Source organism: Neovison vison, chromosome 4, assembly GCF_020171115.1.
Source record: "Neovison vison isolate M4711 chromosome 4, ASM_NN_V1, whole genome shotgun sequence".
Classification (NCBI taxonomy): domain Eukaryota; kingdom Metazoa; phylum Chordata; class Mammalia; order Carnivora; family Mustelidae; genus Neogale; species Neogale vison.
The window spans coordinates 220,909,891-220,927,846 of NC_058094.1; the positions used below are offsets into that span (position 1 = coordinate 220,909,891).

A 17,956-nucleotide genomic window follows, 5' to 3' on the forward strand; every position below is an offset into this window, starting at 1 on the left:
AGTAACTATCCCCACCTTCTATAAGGGGTGAAAGTTATTTAAGTAATTCACAAAGTAATTAGTAATTAGTGTGTCCCAGGCAAGGCTGTAAGAAACAAAACTTCTTTATCCTTGTCTATCCCGTATCAGCCTTTGGCGGATACAGGTCAACTGAAAACACCACAGGTGTAAATCTGTATTTTTCTTAATTACATGTCACACTTAAACTGCCACTAATACAGTACAAATAATTTTTTTAATGGCTAAAAATAGAAGTTGGCTATCAGTGTAGCTGGCCAAAAAAAAAAAAAAAATCAGAAAGTGTTCTTGCTTGGGTAATTTTTTTTTTCTAAGCACATTCTTTACCACATACATACATAACACACAGAGAAGGAAAACCAGATTTGGGGACAGATAGTCGAGAGAAACAGGTTGTTGTTAATTTGCAATTAAATGGGTCTAGAAAGCAGGGAAGTCAAAAAGGCCAATGAAATTTGCCCAAAGTGATCCTTGCAATTAAGCTTCTGAGAAGGGAGCCAGAGTGTGGCGAGGGCACCAGGGCTTCTGAGCGACAGCAATAGCAATACTGCTACCGGAACTTTATCAGAGAACAATTTATTGACTGGAGCCAGAGGTCCAACTCTGTCTCAGTGTAGATGAGGAACAGTAATTACTTCCCATTTGTGGCTTCACTGTAAACTTCTGAAGAGTGAGAACCTTCAGCCGGAGACTATGAACTCTAGTGATGCCACAGGATGTACTCCTCTGTGAAGTTCAAAGCCCTGTCACACAGTGCATCACGTGCCAGGAAATCTCTGCGAGATGGGCCTACACAGCGCAACATCAGCCCTGCCTGACACAACTTTCAAGCAAACATCTCCTGTTTCTCCGATTACTGCTTCTTCTAATTGCCAGCACATAGGGAACCGAGGAGATGGAGGTCTCCCTGAAAATCTAAGTTGTTGGCATTTTTAATCGGGACCCCTCCCATTTCTCTGTGGCTTCGGCAGCCCGTGTTTGAACTGAAGAAAGTCTTGACATATATGAAGCCTCCGGTGAGGAGTCCACGTGGTGTCCCAATACCATGGAAGCCCCTCATTTTAGAGTCAGAATCTGAACCCTCCACATGATTAACTGAAGTAAACAGGTACATAAATGTTTCTGCTGCACTTTCAGGGAAACTCAAGGTACAAACTATATAGAAATAAGGTAAGTTGTATGTTCTATAATAATCTCCAGAGACTTGCTTTGTCGAGAGGTTTAAAGCTTTTTTTGGCTGGTTTTAAATCTCAGAGCCAGAGGATTTCTACCCTCTCTTGGTAGTTCAATCCTACTTTCCTCTCTGGAAGAGGAAAGAAGACTACAGGGTAGTTCCCTGATGTGTAATTAAGTTTGAGAATTTACCTCCTGTTTCTGTAATTTGTACCTTGAGTTTCCCTTGAATTACAGCCAAAAAAAAAGTAAATATTTCTTCACAAACTTTATTTGGGATACACAGTTATATAGAAAAGCCCTTTTGTGTGGAGGCTTCTATTTTAGTCTGCATACTGGACAGTTCCCCCGGTTTGATCTCTCTTCTTCTAATTTAAGCCTAGTATTCTCCAAATACTTTCCACTTTTTCACAATTTGGCCTCCAAGCAATCTAGAGGACAGAGTGGCAGCTCGCTGCAGAGAAAACGGCATGGAGCCTAAACCTCCTGCAACTACACCATCCTGCCCTTTTATCACGGTTCTTTCTTCTTCATCCTTGAATCTGTAGACACTCAAAAATTCTGTTTTAAACATTCATCCTCCTTTGTGAATGCTAAATAAATTTTTTTCCCCCTTGAATCTTTATTACAAGTATCTTGAGAACCATGGTGACTGACATTTGGGTTATAATCACCCCAGAAATCATATCACAGTGAGCATAAATTACACCTGAATTACTCACTCTGCAAAGCTCTGTGGGTTCTACCGTGTGACTTGGGTCTTACAGAGTGGAAAGGAGTGCCTTAGGTGGGGCTTGCAACATGACTGTAATTGCTAAGGTGTTAATGTCTATCTCCTTTGTCTCTGATGTTGCCCAATTTCAAGGAAAATTCCACTTTCATTTGGAGAAAGGATTCTGAAATCCTTTTAAAGCTTTTAAAAATAGTTATGTAAATCATCAGTGATGCATCCGTCCTATGCGCACAGAGGACTCAGGAAATATGAACTTGGACAATTCATTTAACGTCCTGTGACTCAGTCTCCTCATCTATAAAATGGGGACAATAATACTCTGCATTAATAAGAGGGTTGATGCTGAATCTGAACGACAGTGAGTGTGGAGAAAAGAGAGATGGGAAACATGAAGGTGCCATTCACAACGCAGAGTAGGATTATTTGGACTCAGTAGAAAATTACACCCTGTGAGCTATTCCCACAGTAAAAGTTTATTCACCTGCACCCCTTGATTCTTTCTCTACAATTCACGTAATGACCAAAAGATATTGCTTTCTTGTCTCGGTATATTAGCTGGATGGTTGAATGCACAGAGCACACATCTGAATCAGCACAAAAGTGCAACCTGGAGGAGGGGAAATAGAAGGGGACTCTTGAGCTTACACTGAAGTCATTCCCATCCGTCAACCTGCCCACATAAATACTAGGAAATCTACTCCTTTAAAAACTGGGGAGGCAAACCTGACTTATAATAGTGTTCTTGAACGCAGGTCAGTGAAAAATTGGTCTGCTCGCAAGTTCCCATTTGTCATATTCCCTACAAATGTACGTTAATTGTTTTCATATTTAAATGCCCAGAATCAACCATAATAAATGTGTGTTGTCAGGTTGTAGGGAGTTTTCTAAAAACAAAACAGGATGATTATGGCATATAGTAAATTATTGTTGGTTCCTTGTGCTCTCAGCAGAATCACAAAAGGGCAAGGCCTTAAGAGAAGAAAAATCATTCATGTCTGGTTCAAATCCTACAACACAGAAAATAGAACTGGAGCTGAGTTAATGAAATATATATTTAACACAAGTTTGTAGTAGGCCATATGTTACTAGCTTTAAATGTCTGAAAATATAGTATTTGCTTACAAATAGAGTATTTGAAAATCCTTCTCAATGACATAGTCTAAAAATAATCTTGCCCCTCTTTGTACTAATAATACCTACTGCTTACCAACACCACCACTAACTTTGCCTCCTTCATTAAAGCCGGATCCTAGAGTTTCCCATGACTGTCATTTTGTGCAATGATTCCTCAGCACTAATATTCTGAACTTATCAAAAGTGGCAGTTTTGTGGTCTATAACCCTTGACTGGCCAAATCTAGGTACATGTTTAGAAAATCCAAACTTGTAATATCTCATGTTACAAGCATGGCACAGGGGTGTGTGTGTGTGTGTAAGGGACAGAAATAACAAAGATAGTGCATAAATAAACTAGTAATTTGATGGTGTTTATGTGTGCTCAGTGAGTTCATTAATAGTTACTTAACCTTTAATGACCTTTAGAGTCCTGAGACTAGTAAAATGTGGCTCTAAAAGCAAGATAAGGAAGAGTCAAATTTTCTGCCTTTTGTGCTTTCACCATTTTAACCACACATCAGATTGTTGCTTTTATTTTTAAAGATTTACTTATTTATTTTAAGGGAGGAAGGAGAGAATCTCAAGCAGACTCTGCAAGCTAAGCACAAAGCCCAACATGGGGCTTTATCTCACGCCTCAGAGTTCACAACCTGAACCAAAATCAAGAGTCAGACACTCAAAAACCTGAGCCACGCAGGTGTCCCTTTTGCCTGATTTTGGTAGAAACTATCAGTATCTCATGTAAGTAGAGCTTCAAAGGCTAAACAAAGTAAGAAATATAAAAAGGATTTTAAAAAAGGAATATGTCTAATAAGAGACTGCTTATAACCCTCCAGCCGAATGGAGCTCCTGGCTCTGGCCTGTGCAAGCCTGACTTCCTGCGTGGCTCTCACGGATCAGAGTATATACTTGGCTAAACCTGATGACAGTCCTTGGGGAACAGAAACCAAACAGATGTAAATTGTTACCCTCGTTCCTCTCCTTTGTGGACACCAAATAAATTGTGCTCACATAATTTGTTTTGTTTTTATTTTATCTTGACTCTTTATCACAAGTTATCTGAGGCCAGATAAATGGCAATACTGAAATTCAGTTTCTTGATGGCAATATAAATAAGTCTTCACATGTTAGTTTTCGGGATAACTATAAAGATTCAATGACATAATAACTGTATTCAGTAATATTATTTCAGAAAATTACTTAATTCACTGAGTACAAACCTGATAGGGGAGGCTGACCAACATTCCACATCCACTCCCCCCCATCCCCACCCCCGCTACATGTCTACACTGGAATCCATGGAGCCTGTGAATAAATCACTTATATAGTAGGAGTTTTGCAAGATGTGATTTAATCAAAATTCTGAGATGGGTTTATCCTGGGCCATTCAGGTGGTCTTAGTATCGTCACAAATTCCTTAAATGCAGGCAGCTATAGAGTCAGTGTTGGACGAAGAGATAGAACAATGGAAGTAGAGGCGAGAGAGAGATTTGACGATGCTACACTGCTAGCCTTGAAGACAGTGGAAGGAATCACTGTCAAGAAATGAGGGCAGCCTCTGGAAGCTGGAAATGGTGAGGAGAGGATTCTCCCCTGGAGCTTCCAGGAGGAGAGCAGCTCTGTCAGAACCTTGATTTTTGTTTTTTAAGACCCATATAGGACTCTGGCCTCCAGAACTATAAGACAGTGGATGCACTGCTTAGGCTGGTAGTTTGTGGTAATTTGTTATAGCAGCAATTTGAAACTGATACATCTGGAAACTTGCATCATGAAAAATTTAACCAATATGGTCACTTTTTAATCTATGAAACATCACATACTTTAGGCTTATCTATCTTTCAATATATCTATATCTGTTACCAAACACCAAAATTTCCTGCAGTGCTAGTAATGAAGGAGATCAGGAGGCGAAAGTTCTGTGCCAGGAGTTGAGACACCTGAGTTTTAGGTCAGGTCTGGTTGCAGAAAGCTGTGTAGTTTGTGCAGTCACTTTTATTTATTTATTTTAGGAAGTCATTTTTATGCAATCTGAAGAGAAACCAGAATATAGGAAGTCATTTTTATTTTTATTTTTTTTATTTTATTTTATTTTTTTTTTTAGATTTTATTTATTTATTTGTCAGAGGGAGAGAGAGCGAGCACAGGCAGACAGAGTGGCAGGCAGAGTCAGAGGGAGAAGCAGGCTCCCCGCAGAGCAAGGAGCCCGATGTGGGACTCGATCCCAGGACTCTGGGATCATGACCTGAGCTGAAGGCAGCCGCTTAACCAACTGAGCCACCCAAGCATCCCTAGGAAGTCTTTTTTAGATATAAGTTATTTCACTTGAAAATCATAGGTCTCAACAACCAATGACATTATTGTGAATACTATCATCCTGACATTATGATATTATAATTATTCTAGAATCTAAGTAAAGGAGATAACATTCACAAAGTCCAGCCCACACATCGCAGAAATTGTCATTTGCTGGCATATTATATAGAATGCATTAAAAAAAAATCAAGATGTAGTATCAACAAGATTTCTTTTCCTAATACATTCTGTTAATAAAGAAAGTAATATTCTGCTATTCCCATAATGTAGTCCAAAGCATAAGAAATCACTCAGTGCAGCCTAAAGTAATGAAACTGGTACGCACTATTACATTTTAAAGTTTTACCAAATACTTGGAAATATTTAGTACTCTATGAATAGAAATGTAAGGCCTCCTTGAAAAACCTCTGTGAAAATACTTATTTGCAATTACGATCCTAAATTATGTAAATAATATAAACGTAATATTATAGGTATGACTATTGTGGAAAACAAATCTTTCACCCATGCATCACACACTTGAATTTACATAAATTTGTAAGAGAATTTTTTATTTCTGAGGTTTGAAAAGATTCTTAGTGGAAAATTATTAATGAAGAAAGATCAATCCTGGAATTTATAGCTAGCATTTCCCATTTATAAATAAAAATGAGCTATGAAAACATTAATGACTTTTCTAAATTAATCATAAAAAGCCACGGAGACTCTAAGTCATTGATGACGGACTAAATACAAAAGGGGGAAAATTTCTCCTGCCCATGTGTTGAGATACATGATTTTTAAAAGAACACTTACAGGATACTGTATATAATTTTTGTATAAATGCAACTTTTTCCCCATAAAGTCGTGTTTGCTTCAACGTTCAGTGATCTATACTCCTCAGAAGGGCCAGCCAGCCCCAGCTGTTTTTTAATTAGAAACAAAATGGCCCTGTTGCTCTCCTCCCCTTCCCCTCTTCTCTCTTTGCGGCAGTGAGCAGACAAAAGGGGGCCGAGGTGCAAGGCACCACCTGTCTTTGGGTCAGAACATATGCCAGGTATCTCCTGCAACCAGAGTTACCACTGTGCTTTGTCCTTCCCAAATCTGCATCCTGCCTGCTAGACCTACTTCCCTTGTGTCTTGCTTTGGTTGCCTTGGCTGACTTCCCTGGAGTTTCTCTCTTGAATACCTAGACTTCAAGGGTAGGTAGCACTATTATCCTGACACTAAAACCAGTCAAAGCAAAGCAAAACAAAATAAAACCCTACAAAACAATTTATTATAGGATATGCATACAAAAGCCTTCAACAAAATAGAAAACAAAAACCATCAATATATAAAAAACTGTACATCAGGACCAGGTGAGTTTTGTCCCAAGGAAGCAAGTTTGGTTTAACATCTGTGATTCAATTAATGTAATATACTATATCAATAGAATTTTTAAAAAACCACAAAAATCACACATTCATCTCAATAGATAAAATTTAAAAAAGCAAAATCCATGCTATTTTATGATAAAAAACACTCAACAAACTATGACTGGAATGGAATTTCCTCAGTGTGATAAGAGACATCTATGAAAGACCAAAAGTTAGGGGCGCCTGGGTGGCTCAGTAGGTTAAAGCCTCTGCCTTCAGCTCAGGTCATGGTCTCAGGGTCCTGGGATCGAGCCCCGCATCGGGCTGTCTGCTCCGCGGGGAGCCTGCTTCCCTTCCTCTCTCTCTGCCTGCCTCTCTGCCTACTTGTGATCTGTCTTGTGATCTGTCAAATAAATAAATAAAATCTTAAAAAAAAAAAAAGAAAGAAAGACCAAAAGTTAGCATCATATAGTGAAAGGCTGGATGCTTTCCATCCAAAATCAGTAACAGGACAAGGATGTCCACACTTGCTGCTTTCAGTATTATTTAAATATTTAATATTGTATTGGAGGTTCTAGTCAGGATAATTTAGCAAGAAAAAGAAACAAAAGTATCCACATCCATTTGCAAGAGTCCATGATCTTGAATATTAAAAAAATCCCAAGAAATCCTCTAAAACACCATTAGTACTAATAAATGAATGCAGCAAGACTGCAGGATATAAGATCAATTTATACAAAATTCAATTTTATTTCTACATACTTGCAAAGAAAATGAAAAATGAAATTAAGAAGAGAATTCCATCCATGATAGGATTAAAACAATACAATACTTTGAAACCAGTTTAACAAAAAAAAAAAAAAAAAGGTAAAAAACTTACATGAAAATAGCAAGACTTTGTTGAAAGAAATTAAAGATCTAAATGAAAGTACCCCAGGTTCATGGGTTGGAAGACTTAACATTGGTGTAAATGGATTTACTTCTCAAACCGATCCACTGAATCAACACAGTCCTTATCAGAATCCTAGCTGACTTCTTAGAAGTTAATAAATTAAACAAAGTATATAAACAAATTATGTCTATTGATAATTAAGCTCTGTGCTATTTGCTCTACCATATTTTATCAGCTCTAACATGTACATTTCCCCCTCATCTCTGCAATTATAATTAGTATTTTTTCCCTCAGTGAACATAAAATAAAAATGCATCCTATAATCGTTGACATCTCAAATGTGATGCAATAGGCATTTCACCTATTTGTAAACTCAAGAAAATGGTCTGGGGTGGGAAACGTTCACTAGCAGCTTCCTTGGGTGGGTGACAGAGGCAAAAAAAAAAAAAAAAGCCATCCTGATTATCACCTTTGATCTCTAATGCATGTGATTTATGTGAAAATTTTAATATCTTCAATTCAAAGTGGGTCACAAGTTATCAAAGAATTAAGATACAAAAGACACCTGGTGCCTGGGGGCGCAGTGGGCTAAGCACTCAATTCTTGTTGGCTCAGGTCAGGATCTCAGGATCCTGAGATTGAGCCCCACGATGGATGGCAGCGCTCAGCACAGAGTCTGCTTTAAGGCTCTCTCTCCTTCTGCCCCTCCCCCACTGCACACTCAGTCTCTCTCTAAAATAAATCTTTAAAAAGAAAAGGATACAACAGATACTGTCCTTGAATCACACAGGAAATACTGATGTCACAGATTCAGAGTGCTATTTTTCCAGCACTGGACTAGAAAAGCAGTAATTAAAAATAGTAATGTAGACACCTAAAAATACAAAACATCTCACACATCAGTGGCATTAGTTCACAAAAAGGTTATAACCTAAGTGGGCAGAGCTACTGTTGAACCATGACACCGACATGCCAAGGAATCCCAAACTGCTCTCCCCCGCACGGCAGACTCACAACACTAACGGATCAGAATCACTTTGACATAATGCAAGGAGGATTCAGGGTGCTTCTCACTGAAGCTGCATTATTACCCAGTGTAGTTTTGGAGATCCACAAGCTGTCCCCTTATGGCCTGGCACTTAAAAATCCTCACAGAGAACTCTTGCAGAAAATCTTGGTACCTGTACACACTTACTACAAATTATTTTCCATTGAGATGAAAAATCTTTTCAAATGGTTTGCTCTTAATTTCTTCCCTTCAAAAATATTTCACGTGGGTTAGATTTGAGTCTTTTTCAAGTTAGTGCTATGAAATTATTTCATTCTGTCATTTATTTCTATACTTTGAAAGGACATAAAAGAAGGAACAATGAATGCATAATTTCACACTCAATTTGAGTGTTATAAATAAGAGGGCTGGGCAAACGGAAAGCGATTCCATGTGATATTTTCTTAGGCCAAAGTGTAAAGAAGTTAAGAGCTCTGTCCCAGAGAATTTAAATTCTTCTTTCTAAGCTTTTCATTTCTAGGTTTCCCCATACATGTGCCTTCCTCTTGTTTTTTCCCTCTTTATCCCAAATTCATTTTAGTGATTTCTTTTTAACATCAACTTACCTTTGATGGAAAGTCTTTCATTTACTAATTGGAAATAAGGAAAAATAGCACTACAGACTTGAATTCCAATTTTGAGTGCAACAATCCCTAATGATGTGAATTTAGGCAAATTACTAAAACTACCATGTGTCCTCATCTGAAAAGTGGGGATATCTGAAAAATCTGCAGAAGCAATTAACTATATCACTTATCAGGGTGAAGGAAAACCAATTAGAATAAAAGAAAGGTTACACTTATGCATATGGTAGTAAAACTTTAGGATATCAAAGAAAAATGAGGTCTAAAGGACAGAGTTAAAAATGATTATCAATGCATAAGAGATAATTTGCTTAATTGCAGTTTCCTCAACAGCAACAACAGAAACCCCCAAAAGTATGGCCAAAAAGAGAATGAAAATAAGATTTTATTATCTATGTGTAGCTAAGCTGCTCATCAAGATGGTAGACAAAAAAAAGACATTTCCTGATAGAAGTGCTGAGTCCTACTCATTCTTATCTTCTCCGACAGAACCTTGGTTTCACTTGGACCACCCCATCTTCAGACACACACTGCGCACACCTAGCCTCTTTTGCATCAAGGATGGCTGCTTGGTAGTTCTGGCCCCTGAGGCAAAAGACTGGGTGCAGAAAGGATTTCTGGAAATGGTGGAATCCCTAAAGCTTCCGTTCCTGTTATGTGTGCTACCCTGTCTTCTCTTACCCCTCCTTTCTCCCGACGCTGAATGGGGGGACCTGACTGGCCGGAGTTGGAACATCTTAAGAGTTTGAGGCAAAGGCTCAGAGGCCCACAGAAGCCACGCCCTGTAACTACTCACCTCTGTACTTTGTTACATGAGGGAAAAAGAAATTAAAGCTTTTTTTCATTTTTTAAAAAGATTTTATTTATTTGACAGATGGAGATCACAAGGAGGCAGAGAGGCAGGCAGAGAGAGAGGAGGAAGCAGGCTCCCCGCTGAGCAGAGAGCCCGATGCGGGGCTCAATCCCAGGACCCTGGGATCATGACCTGAGTGGAAGGCAGAGGCTTTAACCCACTGAGCCACCCAGGTGCCTCCCCCTTTTTTTGATTTAAAGAGAAATTAAAGCTTTTTTTGAAGCTCCTGTTTCAGTTAGTCATAACCAAACACATTCCTATTTGTTATGACTGAAGAAGAAAGAAAACTTAATTACCACCAAATATATGACTTTTTGAGAAAACCCAAGTGAATCTACACTCACATTTTTTAGGAACAATAAAAGAGGGATACCTGGGTGGGTTAGCCAGTTAAGGGTCTGGCTCTTGGTTTCAGCTCAGGTCACAATCTCAGGGGCGTGAGATTGAGCCCCACATGGGGCTCCACACTGGGTGTGGAGCCTGCTTAAGATTCTCTCTCCCTCTTCCTCTGCCCCCGCCCCCCAAAACAGTGAGAGCATTCAGCAATATATTGATGTAATATACTTAAACCAATTTGATGTCTGTCTATATACCACCAAGGAGCTCAGAGAATTGAAGTTTTTTTTTTCTAATTGAAGTTTTTAAAAGGTATAATTTACAGCATCAACACAAAATATAGGGTTCCTAGAAATAAATCTTATATAAGATGTATAGGATCTTTTGGACCAAAGTTTTACATTATTGAAAGCAGTTAAAAAGTTCTAAGTAAATGGAGACAGATATTATGTTTAGGGAAAACTCAATCACATACAGGAATTTACTTCCTCAATTGTTGTATTCTCCCAGTTTATCTATAAATGAAAAATAATTCCAGTAAAACTCACAATAGAACTGTGTGCATGACACTTGTCAAGTTCACAACATTTGTGAAGATCAAAAAGCCAAGAATAACCATAAAACTCTGGCAGAAGAAAGCGGAGAGACTCCGTTAGCCGTATTTCAGGATTTATTATAAAGCTACTCCGGGCAGTGTGGGATGAGCATAGAAAGAAGTGTGTAAGCCAAGAGAAGACACAGAAATTCAAGTTCTCCCGCTGCACATGAAAACTTTCGGCTGGAGAAAGTAAGATAAATGGCGCGAGGCAACTCATCATCAGTAATGAAAAAAATCAGATCTGTAGCCCGTATCATACACAAAAATCAATTTCAGGTGCAAGAAAAGACCTAAAAATAAGACTAGAACTATATTGTGAGAACGTCTCTATGACTGGAGAATAGAAAGATGACTTAAGACAAAAACAACAAATCCCCAAGAAAAAGATGGATACATTTGACTTCCGTTAACTTACTAACCTCAGTGCATACAAAAATGCCATAAACAACTGGAAAAGGCAAAGTATGGCCAGGAAGTAGATAATCAGGGCCTGAAGAACCTCTAATAATAAGAAAAAAACAAATAATCCAATGGCTAAATGGGCAAAAGAAAGTGATGCACAGAAAAAGAAACCAATGCTGCGCGGCTAGTAACTACAAAAAGATGCCTTTCTCTCAGTCCAACCGGAGAGAGTGATGAAATATCACTGACATGTATCAGATCAGCAAAAATCTGATGAAACCTGACAATACCAAGAACTGCGAGAGGACACAGAGCCTGGGAGCTCTTGTATTCTCCCGGGGGAGTGGACAATGGCGTACCCGCTGTCAGAGCAATGTGGCAGACCCAGTAAAGGTGAAGACGCTTCTCCCCATGATGCAGCTGTTTTCCTCCCAAGGGAACAGAGCCTAGAGAAGCGCCAGTACCAGACCCACGACACAGAGCGTTCACAGTGTGCTGCTGGGAACTAAACCATGGTCGAATCAGTAGCTTTAACACCAGCTGTCGAGTTTCACTTCTGCGTGACGGGTACAGAGGTACCTTTTCACAGTTATTTTAAAGACAGAACGTGATGAGAGATACTGCAAATTGAAACAGGTAAATCAGGCTCGTTTTTGAACTTGAGGCATTACGTTTTGGAGGGGGTAAAGACTGGGGGAGAGCCAGCATCCACTCCAGACCCTCGAGGGAGATTTGGGTTTTTGCTTTTTGTTTCTTGTTTTTTAAAGAAAGCCACGTGCAGCACCTCACTGGGAGACACTCATTTTCCTGCAAAGGGACCTTCAGCGTCTGGAGGTCCTAGTGGGAAGCGCAGCTCCTATGTCCTGACTGAAAAATGGTCCTCTGTCGGGGAAGGTCATCCACTATGGCCCAGCACGCAGCTTCGGGAGGGATGCACTAGGAGTCGCAGTGAGGGTGGAAGGGGGCACTTGACTAGTCAGCCACATCAGCCGAATCAACACTGGCGATCAGTGGGGTGACAGACATGGCAGCCAGATCGCCCTCCTGTCCCTAAGGGAGATTTTTTTTTTTTAAAAGATTATTTATTTATTTATTTGAGAGAGAGACAGTGAGAGAGAGCATGAGCGAGGAGAAGGTCAGAGAGAGAAGCAGACTCCCTATGGAGCTGGGAGCCCGATGCGGGACTCGATCCAGGTCCTGGGATCATGACCTCAGCCGAAGGCAGTCGTCCAACCAACTGAGCCACCCAGGCGTCCCCCTAAGGGAGATTTTGATAGGTTTCCCTAGGAGCACTTGCATATTCTCCTTGACCTAAGAAGTGATCAGCACCTGCCTGAGTTACTGCACCTCCTTTCTCCTTCCCGGGCCAACCTGTCACTTCATGGGTGTGACTGACAAGCTGACATTGACCTCGGGGCTCTGCTTTCACAATGACAGCGAGTGAAGCGGGGACCCTGCCCTCTCAGTGGAAGAAATCTATAGACACTGCTTTTCAAGTTGACACTGTTTCATTTCCCAGCTGTTACTACTACTTTTTAGTGACACAGTATTACCTATCACGAGACCCCCCTCAGGTAGCGCTCTCACCACAGAAAACTGATGAAATGCCGTGTCTCAATTCTCTGGCTTTGCCTACTCTATTAAGTTGCTAGTTACATATTTTACATAAAATTGTAGGGGAAAATACTTTTTTCAAAAGTCAAAGCAATCCGTAAATATATTAATAATAGTACGTAGCATTTCTGTAGGAATGAAACAGTCATCACCGACAGTAAGATTAAACACCACATCATGCCCAAGGGCCCCTTCCCAGGGTCAACTTTATTATACAATTAGAATTAGGACGTGCGTATTACGTGGGACACAGAGGATCAGAGGATGTTCTAACGAGCCCGGCCTGGGTAATACTCCAAGTCTTCCCCCTCGTCGTCAGGGGAAGGAAGCAGGGCCACGCCTGGACTGGCAGCCCTCCTCCCTGCTCAGTGCCCCTCTGGTCTTGGTGCCAGCCCTGAGAAGTGAGGTCCCTGGCACATCCAAAAGGACGTCACCAGTGTCGAGACTGGGTCCCAGAAACAAATGGAACTCCAAAGAGTACAATTGTTTTAGGTTGGAAATGTTTTCAAAAAAAGTTTCCAACAGGAGCTCATGTCAGCTTCAGCTAAACAGCTTCAAAGCCTGTCACATATTTCTGTGCACTAGAGCTGATCTGTCTCACCGTCCTTTCAAATTCTGATGAGCTCTCCAGACATCTGCCTCAACATATCTCTAGTTTTTCCTAATTGTTTCAGGACTGGTTCATAGAAAAGCCTTTTAAAATATCTTTTTATCTTCAAATTACTTACTTCTTGAAATATTTATTTCCTTGTGGGAACCTAAGAGTTTTACATGTTACAAAAGAATGACGTGGTTCCGCAATTTGGTTTTTATAACAGTAGAGGAAAGTAGTCAATCAGGAGACAATCCCTTTGACATTCAACCAAAGCTCTTTGACTAAATTATTATTATTCTTAAAGAGACTAGAGCTGACCTATTTCACAAGCCTGATGGTGTATTGTGGAATCAGCATTTATTTCATGAAAATAGCCACCTCAATTTTTGCTCCTTTCAAATCAGACAGTTTTAGTATAACTAGGACCTATTACAGTTAGTAAGCACAGAGAAACATTTTAGAACAGTAAAAGCAGCTAATCTAAATCTCAGAAGTTTGACTATGAAAAGAACTTGCTACTTTAGTTAGAATAGCTGCTTCTCTAGAAATGTAAAGAAGGTTTCAAGAACACAAAATCTTGAAGAAGGTTAGACAAAGAATTCTTAGATTCAACACCAGAAGTATAATCCATGTGAGAAAAAAAAATTAGACTTCATCAAAATTAAATTAATGAATTTAGTTAATTTGCCAGTCATGTATCTGATAAAGGACTTAAATCTGGGATATATAAGGAAATCTTACAACTCAAACTAAAAAGGGAAATAATACAATTAAAATATGAGCAAAAGATCGGAAGACATCACTCCAAAGAAAATATACTAATACCCATAAGCACATGAAAGGATGTCTGACATCATAAGTCATTGGTCGGGGGAGCAAATAAAACCACAAGATACCACCGCATATCCACTAAGATGTGTCATAACAAAAAGACGGTAACAGCTGGTGAGGCTGTGGGAGAAACTGGAGGCCTCACACATCGCTGGTAGGAATACAAAATGGTGCAGCTCCTTTGGAAGATAGCCTGGCAATTCACAGAAAGGTCAAACACAGACTACCTTTGACCTAACAGCAGATATATATAAATATATATATATACACACACATACACACTTTTTTTTTTTTTTTTAAAGAAAGAAAACCTCCCTTTGTGCAAGGGTTTTACTTACTGAGGTTCCACTTTAGGCCTGTTGTCGTAACATGATTGCAAGACTGTCCAACAGGAATAAGGCCGCACCAGTCACCTTCCATTCCGGTATCTACATGCATTTTGTGCTTTCCCTGAAGTAGAGCAGGAATGACAATCAGCAGAGGGAAGAGAAAGGACAGGACATCAGTGTCACTGAAGATCCGGGCCTCTGCACCAGGTGCCATCCCAGAACTTCACGGGGTTATCACACTTAATCCTAATAACAAATTTAAGTAGTACGTCCTGAGTAATCCCAGGAACTTCCACCTGACTTAATCCTAGCCACAATTTTACAAGGTAGTTTACTGTTAGTTGTTACTTTCACACATGAGAAAATTGCAGTTCGCCGAGATTACATGTGTCCAGGACCACACAGATAACAAGGGGGCAAAACCAGGACTCCTAGCTATACTTGCTCATTCTAAAGATTAAACCGATTCCACGTGCTAGGGTTTTAATCAAATACTTGCTTAACTGTAAATAAAACATTTCTCCCTAAGTGAAATCTCTACTTTATCTTATAAGTGGACTTCTAGCTTTCAGAATTCAATGTCAGTCCTGCTAATGGTTAATCTGCTTCCTACGTCCATGGCTACTCTAGAGGATGCTCAGTTCTCAGTGAGAACCTCTACTGGGAAACAGTATCTACCTTGAGGAATGAGTACGCTTCCCCCCTCTGGATTATGAAAACTGATATAATTTACTATGTTATCAAGTTTTCAGTTTATAAGCAGGTTAATGTTAAATGTAATGTTTAATCAAGGCTACAACATTTGCTTTTAAATAAAATACTTGGAAATTTCCTCTTCTTCTGCAAAGTGCTTTTCTATTCTATTACTTTTCTATTCTATTCATTATCCTCAGAATATATGGTCTTTATAGAAAGATACCTCAAGTCCTTATGGGGAAAATGCCAAGGCACACATCTATTCAATAATGACACAGAAAAGATATTTTCCATAATCCATGTAACTCTGAGGGAATAAAGATGTTCTTTATTTTAATAAAATATTATTTGAAAGCTTAATATATGACAAATTACCAGAGTAAGGTACTTATGCCACCTTTTACAGGATTTTATTCCAAGTATGCCTTTTGTACTCTGTTACGGGCTCTGGGAACCTACTCTGCTCCACAGAAGACCTCAGCGTATGAGTAGGCTTTGTCTTTAGTCAATGGGTTGCTTTTATTAGGAAAACAGCTCTCTAAATTACTTATCAGTTCTTGAAATGTAACGCAAGTTCATATAGATCTCTACTATCTTTACATAACATTTCTATTTGAACACTCAATCAGAAGGCATAAATTCAATTAAGAGTACTTAAATATATTCAAACACAAAGACCATTTAAAGAAAACATAAAATATATCTGAACTTGATGCCCATGACTGGAAGAAAAGATGGGCAACACAGGTAGACAAACACCAAGCGACGGATTAGACACACTTGGAGAAAAGTGGGTGTACTGAAAACACAATGCCCTGTGAAAACAATGCCACACGAAACAGAATTGGGATAAATTACAGAACCCATTGGGGTGCCTGGGTGGCTCAGTCAGTTAAGCATCTGCCCTCAGCTCAGGTCATGACCTCTTGGTCCTGGGATCAGGTCCTGGGATGGAGTCCTGCATCAAGGTTCCAGCTCAGCAGGGAGTCTGCTCGCGTGGGCTTGCTCTCTCTCTCTCTCTCTCTCTTTCCCTCTGCCCCTCCCCCATGCCCTCTTGTGGGCACATGTGCTCTCTCTCCCTCTGTCCATCCCTATCACTTGTTCTCTAATAAATAAATTCTTTAAAAAAAATTACAGAACCCATCTACGTAAGTTGAAATAAATACAAGCACATCAATACACTTTTTCTAACAACAAAATTTAAAAAGATGTTAAAAATTTAAATATATATATATGTGTGTGTGTGTGTATACATATATATGTATATGTACACACACACACACACACACACACAAACACGTTTGCCTATGGGAAGAATAAGGAGAATGGGAATGTGGTAGAGGAATTAAAGGGAAATGGATTAAATTAAAGGCAAATGGATCAACCAATGAGGATTCTTGCCTGGACCAGAGATAATAATATGCCACGAACAAACCAGCATAACTGACTCAACACTGAAATCTTATAAAAAGAACAATATGTTGTTTAGATACAAAGTGATACAAGACAGAAATTCCTAGACTCCTCTGAAGAAAAAAATAGGGAAATATTTTAATAATTCTGAAGAATAATTCAAGTAAGAGGAATAAGTGGGACATGGCAACGGAAAAAACTTAGGAGTGAAATGAAAACTAATCTTCTTCCTGAATAATGATCCCTGTTGTTTTAGATCAATTCAGAGCAAAGCACAGAGACTATTATTACAGCTATGGAAACATTTTACATATTCGGAGTAAAAGCAGTCACTGTCAGAAGGCACAGGTTCGGGGGGTGGAAGAAAGTGCAGGGGCCCTCACCTTCTCATCATGTTACATCCTAAAAGAAACAAGAAATAGTGCCTCAAGGGGTAGACTTTTAAAGGGGAGGGATTTATAAATTGCTCCTGTCCTGAGTAGCTGGTAATATGGGTAGCTTGCCTAAGACCAAAAAGGGGACCGAGAAAGGAGACTTGAAATGTCTCTGGCCTCCCTCACAAACTTCCATGCCAGCGTCCAAGAGGTGACTCACGCAGCTGTCCACGCAAACAATGTCATCACTGCATGGAAGGGGAAGATGCTGATCGGAGACCCGATCAGGTGCAGAGGAGTCGGGGCCGGGATGTAGGCCGGGGGTTCCCTGCTGCCCGTGAGGGAAGAGAAATCAACTCCGCGGAGGGTGCACGCGTGCAAAGCCGTGACTCGGTGGCAGGACACTCACTGATGGGGTCAGGCGGACAGGGTGGGTCGGTGGGGCGCAGGAGGTTGTTAGGGCAGCGAAGCTGTTCTGTGGGACATGACGAACACGTGACCTTACGTATTTGTCAAGACCCAAAGAATCTATAACACAAGCAGTGAGCCCTAAAGTAAATTATGGGCTTTTACAAATAATAATATACAATACTGGTTCATCACTTGCGCACAAGTCCCCCACTAATGTAAGATAATAGGGGAAATTGTGAGTTGGAGAGGAGATATATGGAAACTCTGTCTAATTGGCTCAATTTTCTATAA

The 17,956-nt window shown here is 39.8% G+C and overlaps 1 protein-coding gene across 1 annotated transcript in view; it reads right to left on the minus strand.

Moving 5' to 3' along the window:
- Positions 1-17,956, minus strand: part of TPK1 (thiamin pyrophosphokinase 1) — a 341,478-nt gene that overhangs the window by 74,030 nt on the left and 249,492 nt on the right. The window contains exon 8 of the mRNA XM_044246793.1: positions 14,781-14,892. Coding sequence (XP_044102728.1) covers positions 14,781-14,892 — 112 coding nt within the window. The remainder of the gene's footprint in view (positions 1-14,780; positions 14,893-17,956) is intronic.